At 45.4% G+C, this 26177-nt stretch overlaps 1 protein-coding gene across 1 annotated transcript in view; it reads right to left on the bottom strand.

The window, feature by feature from the left end:
• SECISBP2L (SECIS binding protein 2 like) overlaps positions 1 to 26177 on the bottom strand; it is a 138952-nt gene that overhangs the window by 5512 nt on the left and 107263 nt on the right. The window contains 3 exon segments of the mRNA XM_082253273.1: positions 362 to 581; positions 6655 to 6809; positions 21440 to 21660. Of these exon segments, the coding sequence (XP_082109399.1) occupies positions 362 to 581; positions 6655 to 6809; positions 21440 to 21660 (596 nt within the window).

Below are 26177 nucleotides of genomic sequence, written 5' to 3'. Positions count from 1 at the left end.
GGTCACAATAGCTCAGAGGAGAGAGAAAAATTGAGCAGCTTGCTGTACCAACTATGCAATGTTTGTACAGCAAGCTATTCAGCTGTTTTTTTTTGTTGGTTCATCCCACTGGGTTGAACGAAAAAAAAAAAGCTGTCAATGTGTATCAGGCTTTACTACTTGTCTGGAATCTTACCTTGCCCCAATAATCTTACCTTTCCCCAATATAACTCATACATTATCCGTATTTTATAATTACAGACAGACGTACTGAACATTGTCAACAAGTCATTTCATCAACAAGTCTTTTTCAGGTTTCACATATTCTTAAAACCATTTAATCTACCCACTGATAGATCTAACTAATTTGCAATAAACATACCGTAATCCTTCTCGTTGACTTCTGATATTGGCTCAGAGATGACGCTGCAGAATGAAATTGCACTGGCTGCAGAGGGGTTACGAGAATGACCCATGTGGTGAGGAACCTTTTTAACATTCTTTAGAGCCTCCTCAGCCTGTTCCTGCTCCATTGAGGACACCATATCTTTGTACGCCTTTCTGGCCTCTTCCGTCAGTGACACCAGGTTATTAAATAAGCTCTTAAAAAGAAAAAAAAAAAAAAAAAAAAGGAGCACATTACCAATTAGGGGCAGAGTCCCTGTTTGCATTTTGACATATAAAAAATTATTTCAATACTATAAAACCAAGATTGGTTAAGATATTGACTGGTCTGTGCACAAAGTGATACTTGATACTCATTGTAACATTCTTCCAGAAATCTTTTTCCTGCTGCTAGGGTTATGTTTTATATCTGAACGGTGTCACCCAAAAACATTGTCCTGGGTCTCCATTCAGCACCCTCTGTCACTTGGCACAATTGGTCTGAACAGGTTGAACATTTTTCCATATTTATGCTGCAACAGTTCTACTGCTAAGACTCAAAAGAGCTTTATGGAGACCATACTAACATCCCCTTCCAGTGGCGTAGCGTGGGGGGTGCTGGGGGGGCAAGCCGCACCGGGGGCAATATCTGGGGGGGGGGGTGCATCCTGCGGCGGCTGCTGCCATTTAGCAGCCTACTTGCTCAGCCATCTGCTCAGCCATCCTGAACGGCGGGCGGCAGGAGGCTGATATCAGAGCCAGTACAGCTCCGGATGGAGGGCGGGACTTCAAGTTAACCCGCAGGTGATTGGTTGCTAGCAACCAATCACAAGCTGGTTACCTAGAAAAGTTGTGCAGATCCCGCCCTCCTTCCAGAGCTGCCCTGCTTCTGATGTAAGCTTCATGCTTACTGCCGTCCATGCGGAGCTGTCCAGCTGCTTCCTGCTCTGTGAGTATCATGGAGGAAGCTGATGGTGCTGTGAAGGGGGAGCTGAGGATGGGGTGAGGGCTGAGGACAGGAATTTAAAGATGGGGGGGGGGGGGGAAGAGGGCTGAGGACAGGAATCTGAAGATGGGGGGTGAGAACAGGAATCTGAAGATGGGGGGTGAGAACAGGAATCTGAAGATGGGGGGGCGAGAACAGGAATCTGAAGATGGGGGGGGCGAGAACAGGAATCTGAAGATGGGGGGGGGGCTGACAACAGGAATCTGGAGATGGGGGGGGGGCTGAGGACAGGAATCTGAAGATGGGGGGGGGGGGGCTGCGGATAGGAATCTAAAGATGGGGGGGCTGAGGACAGGAATCTGAAGATGGGGGGGAGGGGGTCTGAGAACAGGAATAATCTGAAGATGGGGGGGCTGAGGATGGGAATCTGAAGATGGGGGGGGTGAGAACTGGAATCTGAAGATGGGGGGGCTGAGGACAGGAATCTGAAGATGGGGGGGCTGAGGACAGGAATCTGAAGATGGGGGGGTGAGAACTGGAATCTGAAGATGGGGGGGCTGAGGACAGGAATCTGAAGATGGGGGGAGGCGGAGGGCTGAGGACAGGAAGATGGGGGGGGGCAGAGGGCTGAGGACAGGAATCTGAAGATGGGGAGGCGGGCAGAGGGCTGAGGACAGGAATCTGAAGATGGGGTAAAGCTGAGGACAGGAATGTAGGGGTAGTGGGGGACAGGAATGTAAAGGGTTAGTGGGGACAGGAATGTAAAGAGGTAGGGGGGACAGGAATGTAAAGGGGTACTGGGGGGCAGGAATGTAAAGGGGTAGTGGGGGGCAGGAATGTAAAGGGGTAGTGGGGGACAGGAATGTAAAGGGGTACAGGAATGTAAAGGGGTACTGGGGGACAGGAATGTAAAAGGATACTGGGGATGAGGACAGGAATGTAAAGGGGTACTGGGGATGAGGGATGAGGAGAGGAAGGTAAAGGGGTTGTGGGGGACAGGAATGTAAAGGGGTAGTGAAGGGGTTGTGGGGGAGAGGAATGTAAAGGGGTAGTGGGGGGAGAGGAATGTAAGGGGGTAGTGGGGATGAGGACAGGAATGTAAAGGGGTAGTGGGGATGAGGACAGGAATGTAAAGGGGTGTGGGGGGGGGGGGTGAGGACAGGAATCTGAAGATAGGGTAAAGCTGAGGACAGGAATGTAAAGGGGTAGTGGGGGACAGGAATGTAAAGGGGTAGTGGGGGACAGGAATGTAAAGGGGTAGTTTTGGGACAGGAATGTAAAAGGGTACTTGGGGGCAGGAATGTAAAGGGGTACTAGGGGACAGGAATGTAAAGGGGTAGTGAGGGACAGGAATGTAAGGGGGTAGTGGGGATGAGGACAGGAATGTAAAGGGGTAGTGGGGATGAGGACAGGAATGTAAAGGGGTGTGGGGGGGGGGGTGAGGACAGGAATCTGAAGATAGGGTAAAGCTGAGGACAGGAATGTAAAGGGGTAGTGGGGGACAGGAATGTAAAGGGGTAGTGGGGGACAGGAATGTAAAGGGGTAGTTTTGGGACAGGAATGTAAAAGGGTACTTGGGGGCAGGAATGTAAAGGGGTACTAGGGGACAGGAATGTAAAGGGGTAGTGAGGGACAGGAATGTAAAGGGGTACTGGGGATGAGGACATGAATGTAAAGGAGTAGCGGGGGACAGGAATGTAAAGGGGCAGTTAGGGACAGGAATGTAAAGGGGTAATGAGGGACAGGAATGTAAAGAGGTACTGGGAATGAGGACATGAATGTAAAGGGGTAGTGGGGGACAGGAATGTAAAGGGGTAATGAGGGACAGGAATGTGGTCTGTGTAGTGGTTCGATAGGTCTCTTTAGGTGTCAGTATAGTGATCAGGTAGGTTAGTGCAGGTAACAGGTAGATCTGTGTAGTGGTCAGTGTAATTGTCAGGTAGGTTTGTGTAGTGGTCAGGTAGGTCTGTGTAGTGGTCAGTGTAATTGTCAGGTAGGTTTGTGTAGTGGTCAGGTAGGTCTGTGTAGTGGTCAGGAAGGTCCGTGTAGGTGTCAGTATAGAAATTAGGTAGGTCAGTGTAGTGATCAGGTTGGTTAGTGCAAGAATAAGGTAGGTTAGTGCAGGAATAAGATAGGTCAGTGTAGGTGTCAGTGTAGTGGTCTAGTAGATTTGTGTAGGGGGCGCAAATTACTTACCTTGCCCCGGGTGCTGACAACCCACGCTACGCCACTGTCCCCTTCTACAAAAAGCTGAAGTATTTTTTTCATGCCCTGAAAACATCCTGAAATGTCTTGATTTATGCAGGAGAGGGGAAGCATGAGGGGAAATTGGCAGCCAAAAGCAGCGTTATATTTGAAAAAACCTTTAATAGAGCACTAGGGGGTCTTCATCCAGAAACTCAGACAGGAGAGGAACAGGTGTATATCTTTAGAGCACCTCACAGTCAGGATTTATGAGCCACCCACATTTTTTTTTTTTATGTCAACATAAAATTTTAATATCCCTACTATATTGCATACATGCTGCCAAACTATAATATAAAAGAAAGAAAAAAAAGAAAAGAAGAAGGGAAAAGGGGAAGCTCATAGAACTAGCGCAGCAAATCCTTTAATAAAAGCAAACACTAAAAATAATTGCATTCACATGTACAGGATAAGATTTCTTTGTATAAAAATAAAGCACTCATGTTGTCGCTGAAGCCAGGGGTGCTGAGTGAAGTCCCTCCATCATATCTAGAATGGCAATTGGCTGGGGGATGTTTGTGCGCTCCCTCCTCGGTCAGATCCTTCTCACAGGCTGAAGCATCTGTGCTAAGCGTAGCTGCAATCCTGCATCCGTCAGGTACTCCTCACAAGCTGAAAAGCTCCTTTGTTAGGGGGTGGCTCTGTGAAAGTCCTCACTCACTTGAGGAAAGGGGGAACCATCTTCGAAACCTGTTGCCAAAGTCACTATTTGCAATTGATTGAAATGTCCAGCAGCAGAGCTGTGGGTGAGATCTCACAGAGACCACTGCAGTTGCATTTGGAACTTGTCAGGAGTACCAAAAGACGCAGGAATGCAGTAGCCAGGTGCTTCAACTTGTGAGAATGATATGAAAAACAAGTGAGAGCACCAACTTCCCAGGCTGACTGCCACTTGGGCTATGATGGACAGACTCTATTCTACTGGCTCCAGTGAAAGCGCTTTATTTTTATACAAAGCAATCTCATCCCCTACATGAGAGTGCAATTATTTTTAGTGTTGTTTGTTTTTAATAAAGGATTTGCTGCACTAGTTCTATACATGTCCCCTTTCCTTTTTTGCAAACTCTACTCCCAGTTGGTGGTGATGCGGAAGCAGCAGGACTATGAGTAGGTTTGCTACTACAGTAGAGAGATATAAAACCAAATATAAATATGAGCATGCATTACAACTATATGGACTTTTTTTAGCACAGACATAATTTTTGTTTTGTTGCTTGTTATTTAATAAGATTTTTGTACCCATCATAAATGTTATTGCTTGAGACCATTGAGGGACACAGGAATTCAGAAACAAGTTGGGTTGTACTGCTCCAGTTACAGGAGCTTACAGCACTTGAAAACAGAAAAAGTTGTAAGCCAGTCAGCAAACAATCCCTTCTCTACCCAGAATGCATTCTCTGCTTGGACAATGTAGAGAGCGTGAAGTCACTGCCCCACCTTGTCCAATCAAAGAACATTTGCATGCATTGAGAAAATGCAAAGCATCCTCTGAATGGCGCCCATGCGGAGCAGCTAACCTATTGTGTACATATTACAGCAGGGCAACTGCTTGGCATGAGACCTAGAAGCTAGTGGAACTGAAGTAGCAGTGTTTATACTACAGTGATTTCCAGCTTCTAGAGAGATCCCATAGGTGCATATTTGTAAAAAAAATTCCATACCTGGGATTATTTAAATTGGAGCACTGATGCATCCACTGTGGGCACAGACCACCAGTTCAGACATTCCTTCCTAAAGGGAAAATGCTCAGCCACACTTTCAGGTAGGGCCAAGGGCACTTCAGAAAGTGTCCAATCTGCACAGGGGAATCACTCAAAAAGCATGTGAAGCAGAAAACTATGAAGCTGTAGGAGCTCTAAAAGGCCTAAGAGCTGGAAAAACTGGCTAATCGTCTGGATGCAAAGTGACACGCACTGTAATAAAAAGGTCTGAAACAACCTCATGTATATCAAAAGCACCAATGGGTGAATGCAGTGGCCCAAAAACAAGTTTTTCTTAAGTGAACTTTGGAGACTCTGAATCAGGAATGGTAACAAGGGCTACAGGCCCATTTTGATTCAAAAGCGAAGGAAAGTCAGTAATAGAATGTATTGGAGATGGCGCTCAATTGTCCTTAGAGCCTCTGTGGGAAGAATAAGCCAGTAACTGAGCACAGACAGGTGCTTGAAGATCCCTGTGAACATGAGGGAGGTTTTGCCCTGCTCAATGAACCTGAATATGACGACCCTATAACAGGGGTCCCAGTGTCCATATTACAAGTGTTGATTCCTTCAGAGGATACTGAGTAAAAGCCCCCAGAACCATTGGGGGAGTATGGGCTGAGGTCACCTGTGAAAGTGATGAGGTCCCTGTGTGTCCTTGAAAAGACAAAATAAATCAAATAGCGGTATGCAACTAGGTTGCAACTATGCAACTGTGAAGCAGGGCCTCAAGTACCTACTAACTTGAACAGCTGGTGCTGATGAGTTTTCCAGGTGTCTGGAGGTGACCAAGTGACATTATGTGGGCAATGGAACAAGATTGAGATCCACGCGGTGCTTCAGGAGCATCAATGGGATGGAGCCCCCTTTAAGGTTAATGGCAGGACAGAGTCCAGCATGCACACGCAATAAACAAACTAGCAGATTACATCAATTCAGCCTTAACCCTTAACTGCAGTAAAAACTGGTGGTGTATTTCAAAAGGTGCCCAGTAATGCAAACAGTGGAGTAGTTTCTGGTGCTTTTGCCTGACTGTCCTTACTCTTCAAAGAAATGGACACACCCGAGGTGGTGACAGCTCTGGACCTGTAAATACGCTCTGCAACTAAAGATAGTCATACACCGTTTTTCTTTTATTCCAAGGTGGATGGAGCAATTCCCTCCCCCGGGATATTGTATTCTGACAGCGGCCACAGCTGTCAAGAAAAGTCTTCCAACACATCCAGTCTTCAGAAATCGATCATGATAGCGAAAAAGGCCTTTATTCTTCCTTATAGGATCCACTTATTACCCTATTTCAGAGTAATAAGTGGAGCCATAAAGAAACTCCTTTATATCCTGTGAGAACTCAGAACTACTAGATGCAAGCATTTTGTTATAAAACAACAAAATTAATCTTACCTCTGCCCCGGAGAAGCTGAAAATGCCAACAACACTGACAGGTACCAATTTATTCACACAGCGACCCAGTGCTTTCCTTCCTAGAGCAAATACAAATGGGATTTCTTGCTCTCTGGCCATAGCTATGACATTATAGAGGGCCTCATCCAATCCACCTGATTAAAAAAAAAAAAGGATATTTGTCCATTAAATCGGTCGAGACTACCACTAGTCATTCATATAAACAATTACCTCGGTTTGTGAAATATAATAAAAGATAGATACAATTTGAGTCCAAATGGTTCACTTGTTGAAGGGTAGCGAACTAGACAGCCTTGTGGACAGCAGTGACCAAGGCTTATTAATACACTATACTTCTGTGGACACAGCCAGAGGAAATAAGTGTCTTACTTTACATGTCAGAACCACTGCACAGCTTATGTCCAATACTACTTGGTAGCTGTTGAGAAGTTAGATTCCTTAACACAAATGAAATGTCAGATGGCAATTCAATAATCTAGGAGTCACAGTGCTGTAAAGCTCCATTCACTTTTGACTAAGGCCAGTGGTGGCCCGTCCATTGGGGGTGCAGGGGCGCCGCTCCCCCATCCATGTGTTTGGCCCCCTAATCTACATGCAGTGCGCTGGACGCATGGATTCCAATGGGTTTTTTTTTAAGCATGCGATTAGAGCCAGAGGTTATAATAGGCTTCAAAAAAAAAAAAAAAAAAAGGGTGGCCTCGGGCACCCAGTTGTGCAACAATAGCGAATGAATATTTGCTATTGTCACACGGATTCTCCTTCCGGCCAATCAGGAAGCGGGTCCTGAGACCCGTTTCCTGATTGACCGAAAGGAGAAGCCATGCTATTGGCCAAGGAGGAGGGAGGAGACGCAGGGGAAGCTCAACCCACGGAGGAGACTGAGGGGGAAGCCGCCGCAGCCTGCCAGTCTAGGGTGAGTGAGCCGGCGACTGGGGGGGGGGGGGGGTATGGTGTGCGGGCTGGAGCTGGTGTGGTTGGGGGGGGGGGGGGGGTATGGTGTGGTCCGTCTGTTGCCCCCCTCCCCGGCCCATGGAGCACCAGATGCCACTGGCTAAGGCCCCATATAGGTCACATATCGCGTATCGGGAATGGACGTTCCCCTATGTGATTTTTAAAGCTTGATCGTCACGCAATTCTGCGTGTCGCATAGGCTCAAGCCCTTGACTTGAACAGGCTGTCCTATGTGCATCTTTGTCGCCCAAAACAAAGCTACTGCTCCTTTTTCGGGCGACACACTTTGTGCAATTTATCGTGATTCCTGCGCACCAATTGCTGCAGAATTGCATAGCATTTGGGGTGCCACTGAAGAATAGTGGCACCCAAATGCGCATTTTGCTTCGACTGCCTAAAGTGTGAATGAGGCCTTAGTCTTGCCTCCTTACTGCTCATGGACTAAAAATGGGATTTTTGACTTACCGTAAAATCTATTTCTCTGATGTTCATTGACGGACACAGCTCCTGATCTTCTTGGACATTGGGTTATACTGCCCTCTACAGTAGTAGAACACTAGGCAGATTAGAAAAAAAAAAAAACTTGACTTCACTTATGGGCAGTCCAAGGAAATAAACTCCCCCTCTCTCCTATAGGTACTAGACATATGCCGGTTTTCGGTAATTCGATATATCGCGGTATTGCATAGCCACGGTATTGTTATTGTGGCATTTTTAAAATACCGAGTTTCTCTGTCAAGTCTGCCTGACTTGTGAATTGATACATTTCAGTGAGCTGGATGACTCATTCACTCACTCAGCTAACACCTTTCAGCATTAAGTCTCCTAACTATAAACAAAAATGATTACATTTGTATCTTTTCCTTCCCTCTGCCAGGGAGAAAGGAAGTTTAACCTCTTAAAGACTGGATCTTTTTCTGACACTTGCTGCTTGCAAGTTAAAATCAGTTTTTTTTTTGCTAGAAAAGTACTTAGAACCCCCAAACATTTTATATATTTTTTTAGCAGAGACCCTACAGAATAAAATGGCGATTGTTGTAATATTTTATGTCACACTGTATTTGCGCAGCAGTCTTTCAAACGCAATGATTAGACTTTAATGAATAAAAAAAAAAAAAAAAACGTAACAGTAAAGTTATCCCAATTTTTTTTTTTTTTGTTACACAGAGAATCGTGAGAGAATCGTGATCTTTATTCCAAGCTAAAAAATCGTGATTCTCATTTTGGCCAGAATCGTGCAGCTCTAATAAATATATATATACACACACACGCCTAGCAGCCCACATTACATTATTATATAGCCATCAAGCAGTGTCTGGCCTACCTGGTGATGACTGGTCCTGGCGCTCTGATCCGATGGCCTGGTCTTTAAAGGGGCAAATCCTTGCGATCCAGAAGTGGTTAAACCTGCAGGAGGACCGGTGTTTTTATCTATTAATGACTTTACTATTGCTTTAGGCCTGGTTCACATGTATGCGGGTTGGTGGTTCACATGTATGCGGGTTGGCGGTTCACATGTATGCGGGTTGGCGGCCCACATTTGCACAGGCATAGCAGCCCATTGATTTGAACGGGCTGCTATGCCCTCATTTTCCGCAGAAAAAAGGTGCATGCAGCATTTTTTTTAAATTCAGTGGCCTTGAAATCCATCCTGCTTTTGCACCATGCGACTAACCTGCAGTTCCTGCTCTGGCAAGCTTTCTGCATTTTTTGTATACGTGGGCACGGCATTTAAAAATAAACAGTTTGCGTGTGCAGCAACGGCAGGTAAGTCGCATGGTGCAAAAGAAGGATGGATTTCATGGCCACTGCATTTTTTTAAATTCTGCATGCACCTTTTTTCAGCTGAAAACGCAGGCATAGCAGCTCAAGCCCATTCACATCAATGGGCTGCTATGCCTGTGCAAATGTGGGCCCCCAACCCGCATACATGTGAACCAGGCCTAAAGCAATAGTAAAGTCATTAATAGATAAAAACACCGGTCCTCCTGCAGGTTTAACCAATTAATGACTTTACTATTGCTTTAGGCCTGGTTCACATGTATGCGGGTTGGGGGCCCACATTTGCACAGGCATAGCAGCCCATTGATGTGAATGGGCTTGAGCTGCTATGCCTGCGTTTTCAGCTGAAAAAAGGTGCATGCAGAATTTAAAAAAATGCAGTGGCCATGAAATCCATCCTTCTTTTGCACCATGCGACTTACCTGCCGTTGCTGCACACGCAAACTGTTTATTTTTAAATGCCGTGCCCACGTATACAAAAAATGCAGAAAGCTTGCCAGAGCAGGAACTGCAGGTTAGTCGCATGGTGCAAAAGCAGGATGGATTTCAAGGCCACTGAATTTTAAAAAAATGCTGCATGCACCTTTTTTCTGCGGAAAATGAGGGCATAGCAGCCCGTTCAAATCAATGGGCTGCTATGCCTGTGCAAATGTGAACCACCAACCCGCATACATGTGAACCAGGCCTAAAGCAATAGTAAAGTAATTTATAAACAACACCTCCTTCAGGTTTAACCACTTCTTGACCACAAGGATTTGCCCTCTTAATGACCAGGCCATCGGATCGGAGCCGAGCGCCAGAACCAGTTATCACCAGTTAGGCCAGACACTGCTTGATGACCTATTTTAGGCCTGGTTCACAGAGTCTGTACTGACTGACTATATAATAATGTGCATAAGTGAACCAAAGCCCCTAAATTCAGCAATGAAATTGAAGTGAGGTGGAAATTTAATAATTTAAATTTAATAATAGAATACCGTGATAATACCGTATACCGTGGCAAAACCTTAATCAATTAATCGCAGCATGAAAATCTGATACCGTCACAAGCCTAATAGGTACTCAGTTTTGTTACAAGCAGTGTCAGAAGTAATACAACTCCATAGGAGGGGTGGGAGCTGTGTCCGTCAATGAACAGAAATGGATTTTACGGTAAGTCAAAAATCCCACTCTCTCTTCCGTTCATTGACGGACACAGCTCCTGATATTCTTGACCATTGGGACGTCACAAAGCACATGAGGGATGGGAACCGCAAGAAAAATTCCCAAGGCTAAACCATATCCAACCAGGTAACAGGAGCTCAACCAAAACAACTGGAGCTAACCTGAAAAACATTACACTGCCAAAGAGGGAACACAACCCCCTAAACAGCAGCCTGCAAACCTTGCAGTCAAAAGAGGCATCCACAGATGCCAACACATCCACTTTATAAAATTTTGTGAAAGTGTGCATCGACGACCAAGTAGCCGTCTTACACACCTGTGTTACTGACACCCGATGACAAAAGGCCCAAGAAGCACTGAGCGCCCGCGTAGTGTGTGCCTTCACAGGGAAAGGAGGAACCTGACCCTAGCCTAGAATAGGCCTGAGTCACTGTCCGTCTGATCCATCTAGAAATGGTTGCAGAAGAAGCAGGTAGTCCTTTTCGAGCCCCATCCGTAAGCACAAATGATGAGTCTGACTTCCTAAAAGATTGTGTAGCTGCCAGGTGCACCCAAATAACCCGAACCACATACAGGGCATGCAACGCAGTACGCACCGGGGAGTGCGTGGCCAAGGGTCGTTGAAAGAAGAACACTAAGGCCGACACCTGACCCTTAATGGTAGTCAAGGCCAATTTCTGCTCAACCTCCCCATTGAAGGAAGGTAAAGACCCAAGCCACCGAAAAAGAGCGAGGGTGAACACCAAGCAACTCACACCATGAAATGTATGCTTTCCACGTATGATGGTAGATCTTCCTAGAAGTAGACTTCCTAGCCTTCAGTAAAGTGGGAATCGCCGACCTAGACTAAAATCTCTACCTTTCAGCACCTGACGTTCAACAGCCAAGTCGTCAAAGCCAGTGACTGTGAAGCAGGATGGAAGATTGGCCCCTGGGACATCAAATGCTCCCTGAGAGGCCCCTGGGACGTCAGTGAATAGTCGCACCAAGTCGGCGTACCAAGACCAGCGAGGCCAATCCAGGGCCACTAGAATTACCACAATTCCTTCTGCCTCCATCCTGCACAAGAGTCTCAGCAGAAGCTTGAGAGGAGGGAAGGTGTAAATCAAACGACGATACTGGCCCCAGGGGGCCACCAGCGCATCTGTGGCATCCGCAAGCGGATCCGGTGACCGTTCCACAAACCTGTACACCTTCCTATTGAGCCAAGATGCCAACAGATCCACCTCGGGGGTGTCTCGCCAGAGACACAGCTGATGAAACCCCTCCGGATGAAGAGACCACTCCCCATGGTCCAATGCCTGCCGACTGTGATAATCCGCTTGCCAATTTTCCACCCCTGGAATGTGTACAGCGGAGAGGGCCAGAACAAAATGTTGTTTTGCGAAACGAAGAATGCCGTCTACCTCCAGAGCTGCAAATACACTTGTTCCATCCTGGTGACATAAGCCACTGCACTGTCTGATTGGATTCGCACCAGACACCCCTGAAGGCGATCCGTTCAGTGATTCAGGCATAGCCTGATCGCTTGGAGTTCCAGGGCAATGATCGGGAGTCTGGACTCTTCCAGTGTCCAAACTTCCTGAGCAGAGTTCCGACCCAGGACACCACCCCACTTGGACAGACTGGCATCCGTGGTGACCACTGTCCAATACAGGGGGAGAAAAGATTCGCCCTGGCGAAGAGCTGGAGAGTGAAGCCACCAGATCAGAGACCCTTTTGTTTTTCGCCTCAGCCGGACTTGATTGTCCAGAGACTTTGAACATTTGTTCCATTTGTCTAAGATCTCTCTTTGCAGGGACCTCCTATAGAAATGTGCAAACGGGACCGCCTCGAAGGTAGAAACCATCAGGCCCAGCACCCTCATGCAAGTCCGGAGGGACAACCCCCTGCTGGACAGCAAGAGATGAATTGCAGCATGCAACTTCTGGAGTTTGTCCAGAGAAGAGAAACACACTAGAGCAGAGTCCAGAGTCAGACCCAGATAGTCCAGTTTCATGGAAGGAACCAGAGCAGACTTTTGAAAAATCCGAAGCCAGTCAAACTCCCTCAGAGGCTGTATAGTGATGTCCACCTTGTCCATCAGAGCAGTAGGAGACTCGCATGAGAAGGTAGTCTAGGTAACCCAGCACTGCGATACCTCACTGATGTAAAAACGGCAGCACCGGAGCCAACACCTTTGTGAAGTCCTGAGGAGGAGATGTGAGACCAAAGGGTAACGCCACAAACTGATAATGCTCCTCCCCAATGGCAAAGCAGAGGAAAAGTTGGTGACAGACACATATTGAATGTGTAAGCCTCCTTGATGTTAATGGAGGCAAGGAAATCCTCCTGATGCAAGGATGCCACCACCGTGTGAACAGACTCCGTTCTGAACTTCTGTACCCGCACAAAGCAGTTTAGGGCCTTGAGATCCAGAATTGAACGCACCTTGCCTTCTTTCTTTGGGAAAGTGAACAGGTTTGAAAAAAAACCCTGAATATGTTCCGGAGTTAGAACTGGAACAATTACCCCTTGAAGTAACCGGTCTTGCTCCGCCCTGAAGAGGGCTTGCAATCGGTCCAGGGACACACATTGGTCCCAGGGACTTCCCCCCCTGTGAGACTCCTAATGATGTCATTCAGGGTAGCTCCAACAGACGATCCTCTAGAAAAGGAAGATCAGTTAAGGCTTTTTTTAGAGGTCTGGTCCGCAGACCAACATTTCAGCCACAGCACACGCCGACCACTGCCGAAACAGACAGTCTGGACATCAGGGGAGCCGCATCCAAAGAGGCATCACAGATAAACGGTAGCCCCTAGATCAACTGGTGCACCAGCTCCGAAAAGGCAGAGAGGAGCTGCTCACACCCTACAGGTCACAGAGTAAAAGATAACGCCACCCGATCAGAGTTTGTGACACCCGGGCAATGGTGAACACCAGTCTGCGTGCCGAGCCAGCCACAGTAAACATACTGCAGGCCACAGCCTCCGCCTTTCTGTCAGCCGGATCCTTAAAAGCCGGCAATTCTTCTAACGGAATCATGGTTGCCTTATTCAACCTGAAAACCATGGCCACCAGTGGTGGAACAGTCCACTTTTCAAGGAGGGACTCTTCAAATGGGTACCTCAATGCGAAACGCTTAGGGACCACAAAGGGACGTTCCCATTCTTTTGCGACAAATCTGTCAAAATAGGAGGGGAAGGGGAACACCTTTGCCGCTTTAGACGGCTTGGGAGTGGCAGCTTTAGCTGTGTCCTCCATTTTTAAAGTCTCACGCACAGACATAATCAGTGCATCCACCAGCGCCTTTTCGTGCACAGCTACAGGAGTGGAGGAATCATCCTCACTATCTGAGAACTCAGGACACATGGCCACAGACCCCTCAGGATGGGCCCGGTCCGCAGTGGCCAGATAGGATTCAGAATCTAAGGAGACCGATAAAGCAGGAGAAGGCTGGGGGCGCATTTTACTACCCCGCCGCCCAAAAACCACCTCCACCTGGGACACAAAGGACTCCAGGACTGCCGTCAGTGCTCCAAATGATGGCCCCCCCCCAGGCTCGGAGAGGGGGTCAGGTGGGGAAATGTGCTCCAAGGACTCCATAAGGAATAAGAGTACCCCACAAAAGTGCAAAAAAACACGCTGGTAACACCACCCCAGTCACCAACCACAGAGCACCCCTGATTCTGCAGCAGAGAGAGGGAGAGGACCCCATCAGACTCACCACCCCACCAGGCAGTCATCAGCAGCACCAGGATCAAAGCACTTTACGTGCGGCATCCAGGAAGGAAAAAGCACCAGGGGATAAGGAGGGGCTTCCACAGCTAAAATGGACGCCCAGAAGGCTCCACAGTAATGGCCACCATTCAATTCAATGGTGAACTAATGCAAAAGGGCCAGCGTGGCTACACAAACATGGCCACCAACATATACAGGAAATGGGCTACAACAAAATGCCCCACAAAGCTCTCAGGGACCCAGGAGGGATCCCTGGGCCCAGGCAAGAACACAGAGCAAGAGGGGGGGGGGGCGTGGCAGGAACCCTCCACTAGGTACAGCCCCCCACAGCCGATCGCCGGTGGGGTACCCCCATCGCCAGTACAGCACCCTTCCCCAGCTCCCGGAGGTAGCCAGACCACCACACAAACCCAGTACAGGTGGAGGGGGGTTGGGATAAATTGACCAACAGGAGCATCAGACTCTAAAAGGGGGGCCTAACGGTAAGGAGGGGAACACGGGGGGCTGACCGCCCCAGGGAGGGGCCCAGGTCCACCCCAAAACCCTCCAGGGGGAGAGGGGGGTTAGCTACTCACCATACTGGGAACCAGGCAGGTCCAGCTCCAGACAGAACCTCCTCGTCATCTAAATGGGGGGCTGTTGGCCAGGAGGATCACTGCAACACAGGCCGAGACCTTGTCGTATGCAACCCTGCGTGCTGTTTAACTCGCAGGCCAGACCCTGTTCGGTGGGGCTATGTCGTGGCCGACCTAGCACGGAGCTGAGGTCTGTGGGCGCGCATGCTCACTGGCCAGACAGGGGTGACCATTGGATCTAGATTATCCAGCCCATAGCCCAGTCTAGCAGTTGATTGTAGATCTCACAGGAAAAAAAACAGGAGAAAAAAAAATCTATCTAAAAAGAAAAAAAAATTCAGAGGAGCAGAGATCCCAGCAAGGAACTAGGTCCTTACTCCTGACAAGGCAGAAAAAAAAAACGGAGTACCTTCAGCAGAGAAGAGGGCAGTATACCTCTTGAGACTGCCCATAGGCGTAGTAGTTATTTTTCTGCCTAGTGTCCTACTCCTGTAGGGGGCAGTAAAACCCAATAGTAAAGAAGATCAGGAGCTGTGTCTGTCAATGAACGAAAGAGAAATCAGTTTACTAGCCTTAAAGTTTGCAACGGCTGCAATCATATTCTTTCAAGTTTTGTTACCCTTTATTTTCACCTGGTACTCCAGTACATAACACACTTCTTGCCCCTGGGTGGCTGTGCTTACTTATCCACTGTATTTATGGAGGGGTGCCATGGCTGTCCCACAGGTTGGACCTCAAACACGTCAGCTTGTGTTAATCTCCAATACTAGGTGGATTATTGTGACTAATAGTTTACATAAGAAAGATAAGGATGCTTATACTTTTTTTTAGCACACATAGTGAAAGGACACAGTATTTCTCACAAGATCAACAAGTATTTTCCATACTTGCTGCAAATGTTCTTACACAACAGGTTTTGCACTTGGGGACTAAAAACATAAAATCACAATACACGTTAGGTGGGGAACCCTTGGGGGAATCAAAAATGGAGAAAGATCTGGGAGTCTTGGTTGATGATAGATTAGGCAATAGCATGCAATGTCAAGCAGCAGCTGCCAAAGCCAGCAGAATATTAGCATGCATAAAGAAGGGGATGTATTCCAGAGATAAGACTATAATCCTTCCACTTTATAAAACTCTGGTCCGACTGCATCTGGAGTATTCTGTCCAGTTCTGGTCGCCAGTCCTCAGGAGGGATGTGTTGGAGCTGGAGAGAGTCCAGAGAAGGGCAACTAAACTGATTAGGGGATTGGAGGACCTTAATTATGAAGAGCGTCTGCAATCGCTTAATTTATTCTCCCTGGAGAAGAGACGCCTGAGGGGGGACATGATAGCAATTTACAAATATCTCAATGGGGATCTCAGCTTAGAAAAAAAGCTGTTCAGTCGAAGGGATTGCACGAGGACTCGAGGGCATACAATGCGATTAGAGGAGAAACGTTTTAACCTCAGGCAACGTGGGGGGTTCTTTACTGTGAGGGCTACAAGATTGTGGAATTCTCTACCACAAGAGGTGGTTTCTGCAGGAAGTATGGTGGCTTTCAAAAGACTCTTAGATGTACATCTCAAGGATCAGAACATTCAGGGCTATGTGAGATGATTACAGCCACACACACCTACACAGGTTAAACTGGATGGACTATTGTCTTTATTCAACCTCGTCTACTATGTAACTATGTAACAACAAAGCGATGCACAATTCCATACATGCTCTCAAAAAATCTTCCGATTTATTAGTTCTCCATAAAAGACACAATGATTGTACAGCACATGGGAACGCGTTACAGCCTTGCCAGTTTTGTTCACAACAAAAGTTGTTGTGAGCAAGGCTGAAATGCATTACCATCTGCTGAAGGATCATTTTGTCTTTTATGGAGAACTAATAAATCGGAAGATTTTTTGAGAGCATGTATGGAATTGTGGATTTCTTCATCTCATTGGGTTGTAAGACCTAATCTTTACGCAAATATTCTTATTCTGGGAAAAGAAAATGAAATCGAATGCAGTCACCACATCTAAGAACTGGTAGGCTGCAATATAGCACATTTTTGGATTTGGATTTACTGTAGGTACCCTTTAAATCAGTATGAGAAAGTGTTCAATCCTTTGGGGGTTTTTCCTCACCGAAAGAAGGAATGGCAGTTCCTAAACTTGACGTAAAAATAATATTTATCATCATTATTCATTATAGGGATTTTAAAAGTAGGCCTGGGCTAAATAAAGTACGAAATTAGCTTCACTTGTGTTCATTTCACATATATCAAGTGAAGCAGTTTTTTTTTTTTTTTTTAATTCCCCACAATAATTGGATGTTACCACAGATTTATATAACCTCCAGGGTTCGTACACATTTTTACCAATAAAATTCCATGACTTCAAGTAAATATTCATGACCTAATGTTTCAGGAAATGTCTATGTATACATGTTAAATAAGAAAATCCATGTTACACCCAGCATATTTTTACTAAAATAAATGACAGGAGAGGTTCACGCATGCTCCGAAACCGGTTACCCCCCCGCGCGTCATCACGTTCGTGCAGCCCTCCAGTGAGGTATGCGCTTCACCGCTGCCTCGATCTGACAGATTCCCTTGATTCTTTCTCCCTTAGTGTCATCTCCTGGCTGCTGGCCAGCCTTAGGGACGAAAACACCTCGTACCCGGAGAGACGCAGAGCTATAAAGATATACGCTTAACTCCATGTAAGTTTTTAACATGTGTCAATAAAATTATTTACATCTGCTACACTGAGTGGCGCCTTGCTCTCTTTTCTGCATATTCGAATATACAGTGATTGCGAAACAAATTTCCATGACTTCTCCAAAACTTTGTGGGTTAAATTATTTTCCAAAACTTTTCCAGGCCTGGAAATTGCCATTTTAAAATTCCATGACTCATCCAGGTTTTTCATGACTGTACGAACCCTGAACCTCACTTACAGAAGTGTAACTTTCTGCACTTACCTTTTCTCAGCCTGCTCTGGTCCGGTCACGTGATTCCGTGTCAGCTGGCAGTGGCTGCAGGGGGGGGGGGGGGGGAGAGCACGCCAACAATGGCTGTTAAAGTCAGGAGCAGTGACATCACCCAAGGGCTTCAATGGTCCATCTATTTTCTGTGCTCCCTCCTCTCCCTTCCGTATTCGTGCTGGCTGACACAGGGAAGCCGATCCACCTGACCAGACCCGAACGGGCTGAAAATAGGTAAGAATATACATCTTTCTTACATCAGCATAGGTGTTCAGAAGGGGGAGGATGTTTAAGGCCAGTTACGTGTTAGCTGGAATTCCACTTTAATTTTATAACTTCGCTAATGGACCCGCTCTTTAAATGTATTTATTTTTTAGGCTACAATTAAAGTGGTTGTAAACCCACTTTGAGAACTTTTACCTATAGGTAAGCCTTTAAAAAGGCTATTAAAGTACCTATAGGTACTCTAAATATCTCCTAAACTTGCACCGTTTAGGAGATATTTACACTGCATGCAGCCAATGACATCTTCAGGCGCATGCGCTCTGAAGAAACGGCCATCCGTGCCCTTTCTTCAGAGCCATGTGCTGTGATCGGCGGCTGCCGCGCATGCGCGGGAGTGAGGTCACGGGGCTCTGGCCAGCAATACAGCTGCAGTCCACAGACCCGGAAGGGAGACGGGCGAAGATGGATGCGGCCGCGAGTGGGGACAACGCGGCCTTCGTTTGCAAGCAAGTGTCACATAATGTGCTAGTATGCGATGCATACAAGTGCATTATGCATTTACTTTGCAGGGGGAAAAAAAAAAAACACGAAAAAAAAAAAAAACCAGGAAGAGTTCACTTCCTCTTTAGGTAAAAACAATAAGAAAGTTATATTAAGTTACATATATACATACTATTATTACATACATTATATTGAATTGAGGGCTGCACCAATATTGCACATTGTATTATTATTCTTGGGGCATTGGATGTCTGTAGTGCTGAGTTGGGTGATTATAAAATTAAACATTTTAACATAGTATCATATGCAAAAAATGCAAGTACAATCAAAACACCTGCAATAAAAATATTGTGAGCTCATACTGCTCGATATGCATGATTATACCTAATTTTATACGTTTTACAGTATCTCAAAAGTGAGTACACCCCTCACAATTTTGTAAATATTTTATTATATCTTTTCATGTGACAACACTGAAGAAATGACACTTTGCTACAATGTAAAGTAGTGAGTGTACAGCTTGTATAACAGTGTAAATTGGCTATCCCCTCAAAATAACTCAACACACAGCCATTAATGTCTAAACCGCTGGCAACAAAAGTGAGTACACCCTTAAGTGAAAATGTCCCAATTGGGCCCAATTAGCCATTTTCCCTCCCCGATGTCATGCGACTCGTTAGTGTTACAAGGTCTCAGGTGTGAATGGGGAGCAGGTGTGGTAAATTTGGGGTCATCGCTCTCACTCTCTCATACTGGTCACTGGAAGTTCAACATGGCACCTCATGGCAAAGAACTCTGAGGATCTGAAAAAAATTAATTGTTGCTCTACATAAAGATGGCCTAGGCTATATGAAGATTGCCAAGACCCGGAAACTGAGCTGCAGCACGGTGACCAAAATCACACAGTGGTTTAACAGGACAGGTTCCACTCAGAACAGGCCTCGCCATGGTCGACCAAAGAAGTTGAGTGCATGTGCTCAGCGTCATATCCAGAGGTTGTCTTTGGGAAATAGATGCATGTCAGCATTGCTGCAGAGATTGAGGGGGTGGGGGGGTCAGCCTTTTAGTAATCAGACCATATGCCACACACACTGCATCAAATTGGTCTGCATGGCTTTCGTCCCAGAAGGAAGCCTCTTCTAAAGATGATGCACAAGAAAGCCTGCAAACAGTTTGCTGAAGACAAGCAGACTAAGGACATGGATTACTGGAACCATGTCCTGTGGTCTGATGAGACCAAGATAAACGTATTTGGTTCAAATGGTTTCAAGCATGTGTGGTGGCAACCAGGTGAGGAGTACAAAGACAAGTGTGTCTTGCCTACAGTCAAGTATGGTGGTGGGAGTGTCATGGTCTGGGGCTGCATGAGTGCTGCCGGCACTGGGGAGCTACAGTTCATGGTTCTGTCAATGAATGCCAACATGTACTGTGACATACTGAAGCAGAGCATTATCCCCTCCCTTCAGAGACTGGGCCGCAGGGTAAAGGTGATAGACTGGCCAAGCATGTCTCCAGACCTAAACCCTATTGAGCATCTTCAAATGGAAGGTGGAGGAGCGCAAGGTCTCTAACATCCACCAGCTCCGTGATGTCATCATGGAGGAGTGGAAGAGGACCCCAGTGGCAACCTGTGAAGCTCGGGTAAACTCCATGCCCAAGAGAGTTAAGGCAGTGCAGGAAAATAATGGTGGCCACACACAATATTGACACTTTGGGCCCAATTTGGACATTTTCACTTAGGGGTGTACTCACTTTTGTTGCCAGCAGTTTAGACATTGATGGCTGTGTGTTGAGTTATTTTGAGGGGACAGCAAATTTACACTGTTATACAAGCTGTACACTCACTACTTTACATTGTAGCAAAGTGTCATTTCTTCAGTGTTGTCACATGAAAAGATATGATAAAATATTTACAAAAATGTGAGGGGTGTACTCACTTTTGTGAGATACTGTATAATGCCTACTTAGCAGGCTTTTTTCGTTATCTGTGATTATCCTGGTTTTCATGACACTGTAACACTACTACCTTAGCCTCTCCCACTACTGATCTTTTTGTGTAAGGTTCTTGTATACTCTACCCAAGGGCTCAAAATTTCAAGTCCTGCACTTCTAGCCGGGCCTTAAGAGTTACTTCCCCACCACTTGCCCCACCAAACACCTACCCTGCCCGCCCCTAAACACCCTTATAAATTAAGGAAATTACACTGTTAAATGTTTTAAGCAGAATTAAGGTACAAAATAAAATATTAACAACTATATCAGTGCCCATTAGTGCAGCCTATCACTGCATGGGGATCACAGGGGGAGAAATCGGGAGGAGAGCCAGCGGGATCACACAGAGCGGGGATCTCCTGCTGTGACACAGCTTGGATCTGTAAACGCCGGCCGCTGTCAAACAAAGTCTCATCTCCGGGACCGGCTCCTATGACAGATGTCACATTATTTCAGTTTCCTGGCATTGGACTAGTGTGCTGTCATAGGAGCCAGTCCAGGAGGCAGGACATTGTTTGACAGCAGACGGAGTTTACAGATCCAAGCTGTGTCACAGCAGGAGATCCCAGCTTCGTGTGATCGATCCGGCCGGCTCTCCTATTCCTCTCCTCCCACAGTTTCCGGCGATGCGGCTCCACACTCACCATCACCTTATTTGCACTCGCCCAATGCGTGCAGAAATTTTGAGGGCTGCTCTACCCCACTCAAGGTTTGTCACTCTGAAAGCTTATGAGCTTGTGCTATTGTGAGCGGTGTTCATTTCTCTTGAACCTTGTCACTAGTATACAATGCATGCAGTTTCATATTTTTATATTGAGAAAAGTTGAATAAAAATTTATAAAAAAAAATAAAAGATTGGACTCTAAAAAACCTGACTAAGACAACAAACCTTTTGACTGAATTTTCTCACAGTTTGGGGAAATAATAACACACTTGATTTTGTTTAATTTCATGTGCTTGGTTACTTCTCTTAAACCCATAACTAATCTTCTCTTCGACTTGGCTTTCACTGGGTCTTTTTGGTACACTCTCTCTTGAAAGCTGACCAGTTCTTGCAGTAACACAGTTACACATTCATCAATCTCCTTACTTAGTACTTGATTGCAATACCTAGGCAAATGTGAAAAAAATAAAAAGTGATAGACTGTCATACAAAAATATGTACATCAAAAAGGGCATCACAATAAATGATTATAAATCTCAGACATGAAATATGAACAAAACATCTCTCTCTCTCTCTATGGTGTGTACTTTCAATCCAGAGCACCGAGTATCATTTCTGTCTGCTGCTTCCTTCCTCTATCAGCATGAATCACTTCTGCCAATTTTTCCTGACACCAAGAGGAAAATGGTGACAGGGGAGGGACCTTCAGTAGACTGAAAATGTAAACTCTGTTCCTGTGTGCTGTATGAAGGGGGGTGTGTCCCATCCCTCCAACCAGCTCTCAGAACCCTCCTCACTGAGCTCTGCAGTGTAACTTCAGCTATCCGCCCCCTGCTTTCTGATTGCTCAGGCAAGCTTTAAATATTCAGCACTTTAAAGGGGATATAGAGAAGAGAAGACTGCAGATAGCCAGATACAACTTATATAGGAGTATATGTTTCATCTCTGTGCATCACCGGAGGATAGTCCCTCCACTGGGTATATGTACAGGTTTACAAACACTTTAGGCTCAGTTTGGTTGCATTTTGACATGATAGAAAACTAGGAGTCTTTCTGTTCAAAATAATTTTCTCAAAATCAATTTTGCGCAGGATGCTTAGGATTATGCAAATACACACCTGTGTATATATTTACCTTTTAAAAGATTGGTACCTCAAATACCATTTAATATAGTCTTTTGCTTTCTAAGGTGATGGCTTTAAAGTGTTAGTTCACCTATACCAAAGAGCATACTATGCTGCCCCACATGGGTATAGCAGCATAGTGTGCTATACCTACAGTACCTTCCAGCCAGGGCTCCCTTTCATGTCAAATGTAGGCCAAAAACATTAAAATATTCTACAGCCTGTGATGGCCCCCTCCCATGGTGCTAGGGGCGCTGGTCCCTATGGATGCTCCTTTTCTACAATGAGTGGAGCCAGAGCTATCAAATTAAAAAAAAAAAAGTTTGTTTTAATGGGGTTTAGGCAAAAAATTATTGAAAAGAGAGCCCTAGTTGGAAAGTAGGTTTAGCACACTATGATGGTATACTAATATAGGACAGCATTGTATCCTTTTTGGTAAAGGTGAACTAAACGAGTTCAAGGAGAAACATCTTATATGTGAAACAAGTAGCATATAGTAAACAGAGGTTGATTTAGCCAAGCAGAGGCTGTTTACCTTTACCTAATTAATTAGGGAGTAATGCCTGTTACAAAAATAAAAAAAAAATGTATGTATGTGTAATATATATATATATATATATATATATATATATATATATATATATATATATATATATATATATATATATATATATATATATATATATATATATATAGGTTACCTGCAAAGTAAATACTAGCACATTATGTGAAACTTACCTGCAAATGAAGCCCGCATCATCCCCCCTGGAGGCCGCATCCATCTTCGCCCGTCTTCCTTCCGGGTCTGTGGACTCAGGCTGTGCTACTCATCAGAGCCGCCTAACGTCAGCACAGAGCTCTGAAGAAACGGCACGGGCCGCCGTTCCTTCAGAGCACATGCGCAGATGGCGTCATCGGCTGCATGCAATGTAAATATCTCCCAAACGGTGCAAGTTTAGGAGATATTTACAGTACCTATAGGTACGCCTTGTTATACAGGGGGGTATACAGCCTCTTTAATAAATATTTAGTAAATAGATATAAAATTGCAAACAGAAATAAAAACAAAAAATTGATTTTTGCTGGAACAGGATTGATTAATTGAAATGAAAACAACTTGATCTTCTTAACCAAGTGCAGCATACATTCAGTATCTCACAAAAGTGAGTACACCCCTCACATTTTTGTAAATATTTTATTATATCTTTACACTTTGCTACAATGTAAAGTAGTGAGTGTACAGCTTGTATAACAGTGTAAATTTGCTGTCCCCTCAAAATAACTCAACAGACGTGAAAGATATTATAAAATATTTACAAAAATGTGAGGGGTGTACTCACTTTTGTGAGATACTGTATATTTGCAAAGGGAACATTTACTTACTTTGCTAAGCGAACAGTCTGTTTCATTAGTATATAAAGCCTCTTGTACGTATAAAATACAGATGAAAGTGGCCCTGTTCAGGAAAGCTTAGTACACACGGTCCGAATGTCGGGCAGCATCAGCCGGTTCAATAGAAACCAGCTGACATTCAGCATGTGTGTACAGCCGTTCTATCGAAGGGGCAGGACCAAAAAAGGTCTGCAGCGTGGGTCTGCCGAGAGGCTCCCTATCAGTGCTCTCAGCCATCCCCCTATCACACATAGCACAGCAGGGGAGATTGCAGTACCAACATTGCATAGCTAGTAAAGCGGCTTCTCCTGAGCTGTCAGTATTTTTTTTCGTTCAGCCCACCGGGTTCAATGAAAAAACAAAAATAGTAGTTTATACTAGGCTTAAGGAAAAGTGCAGTTATCAAATGCAACTAACAATAAAAGGACACCTTTATTGACCTACATACAATAAAATGAAAAGTCAAGTGGCTTGAAAAAGCTACTACACTACTGCTTAGCCATACAATTTTTACTTCTTAAGGCTCAATTCACACTGGAGCGACATACAGTCCGACTTTGAGGGCACATGTCGCAAGACCTGTATAAATTAATGGTCCCCTATAAGTCCCTCCCACTTTGAAAAGGGTTCCTGCACTACTTTGGTCCAATGTTGGTCTGTTTTCAGCCCATTTAATATTATTGAAGTCGGATCATCATCTTAACAGATCCGACTTGTGACATGCGACTTGTGCTCTGAGGATCTTGAAAAGGAAACCTCATGCCAAAATGAAAAAGCGGCGCCCCTTATCTGAGCGTGCAGCCTGGCAGGTCAGTAAAGGGGGTGGGGGAGACGAGATGAGCGAACAGCACCCCCACCCCACCTGGACTAAACCAGGTGCTTTGGGACTGGGGGCCAAGGGCCTCCTCCTGACAACCCTGGGGAGGTTGGTTGTGGGGGTCTGCAGGCAGGGGGCTTAGAATCTGGAAGCTCCCAGATCCCGCCCCCCCATTTGCACCCCTACCCATTCACCCCAAAAAAAAAAGTGCACATAAAAACAAAACGGTTTTTGACAAGTACTTTATTAATAGTGAACAATGTCCCCCGTTGTAAGCTCCAACAGGTCTTCTTCCTTGGGTCTTCTCCCTCCTCCAGTGATGTGTTCTTCCTCCGGTCTTCCCCTCCGCCTGCTGTATTTTCGGCCGCTTACCCAGTCTCTCTCAACCGCTGGCTCCCACAGTTGTGCCATAGCCAATGTCTGCCAATTCTTATATAACCTTTGGGGTGACAATCCGGTGATATCACTGTGAGACCCTGTCCCTTGTAACGTCATTTAGGTCTGGCAAAACTAAATTGCACTAAGTGAGGAAGGCTCTCAGGATAAAGAACACAGTATACTTGTACATTATGTCACACTTTTCTCTTCCAGGAATGAGAGGTCCAGGCTCCATTTGCCACTTTGTCTCACACCACCTTCTCCATCAAGGCTTCTTCCAAGTTTCAGGATACTCCCATTTCATTTATAGGATAGTCACTGACAAGAACAGTCCAGGATATACACTGCAGTGCTCATGTGCTGCGCAATTTACATACAAAAAGCAGCGCAAGGAACATTGGGAAAAGTTTTTTTTTTGGGGAAAAGAGAAAACTTGAAAGTTTAAATAAAAGTACCTATAATGGCAGCTAAGGCATGGTTATTAGACAGTTGAGGGGTTTAGCCATGAAGTCAAAAAAGTCAGGCCCCACTGATCACAAACTAAAAACAGAAAGGAGGCTACTAAAATGTAATACAAGTGCTATGTTAGTGTCTGCTTTAAGGCACATCATTTACTTATTCACTTTAAACTTGCCCTTTACAATTTAACTTTAAAGCTTAATGTACCACGTAACCTCTTAAGCAATTAGGGCTAATTATGGTGTTTTAGAGTTTAACTCTTAACCTAACCCTTTCAGTAGCATATTTACCAGTCCTGCAAAAAAACTATTTTGTAGAGCCTTAAGGCCGTACACACGTACCGATTGTCGGCCGTAAATATTCGGCCAACGTCAGATCGGCCGATTGTCGGCTTGTTAGTATGAAGATTCCGACAACCGACTGCGACTTTTCGGCCGAACAAAATCTGGTGTGCAGGCTTTAAAATTTTTGTTGGCCAACAAAGAACGGCCGATTGTTCCTCAGTCAGTACAGATTTCGGCCGACAAAAATGTGATGATCAAGACTGGGCATGCTCAGTGAAGAAAAAACACACGAAAAGTAGACCAGAACATGACATCACTTCTGCAGTTGGTTGTTGTTGGCCGACAAAATTCGTGTGCAGTCTTGAGCACTTTTCAACCAACAAAACAGCACCAGACAAAAGACGGCGATCGTTCGGCCGACAATCGGTACGTGTGTACGGGGCTTTAGCTAGTCTATATTGCAGGTAGCAAAACAGACCTATTCATACAGCACTATAAAATCAATTACA

This window comes from Pelophylax lessonae (genome assembly GCF_965119305.1).
Source record: "Pelophylax lessonae genome assembly, chromosome: 4".
In the NCBI taxonomy this organism is placed as follows: domain Eukaryota; kingdom Metazoa; phylum Chordata; class Amphibia; order Anura; family Ranidae; genus Pelophylax; species Pelophylax lessonae.
Note: the sequence above shows the minus strand (reverse complement) of the source record. Positions and strands in the feature narration are given on the sequence as shown.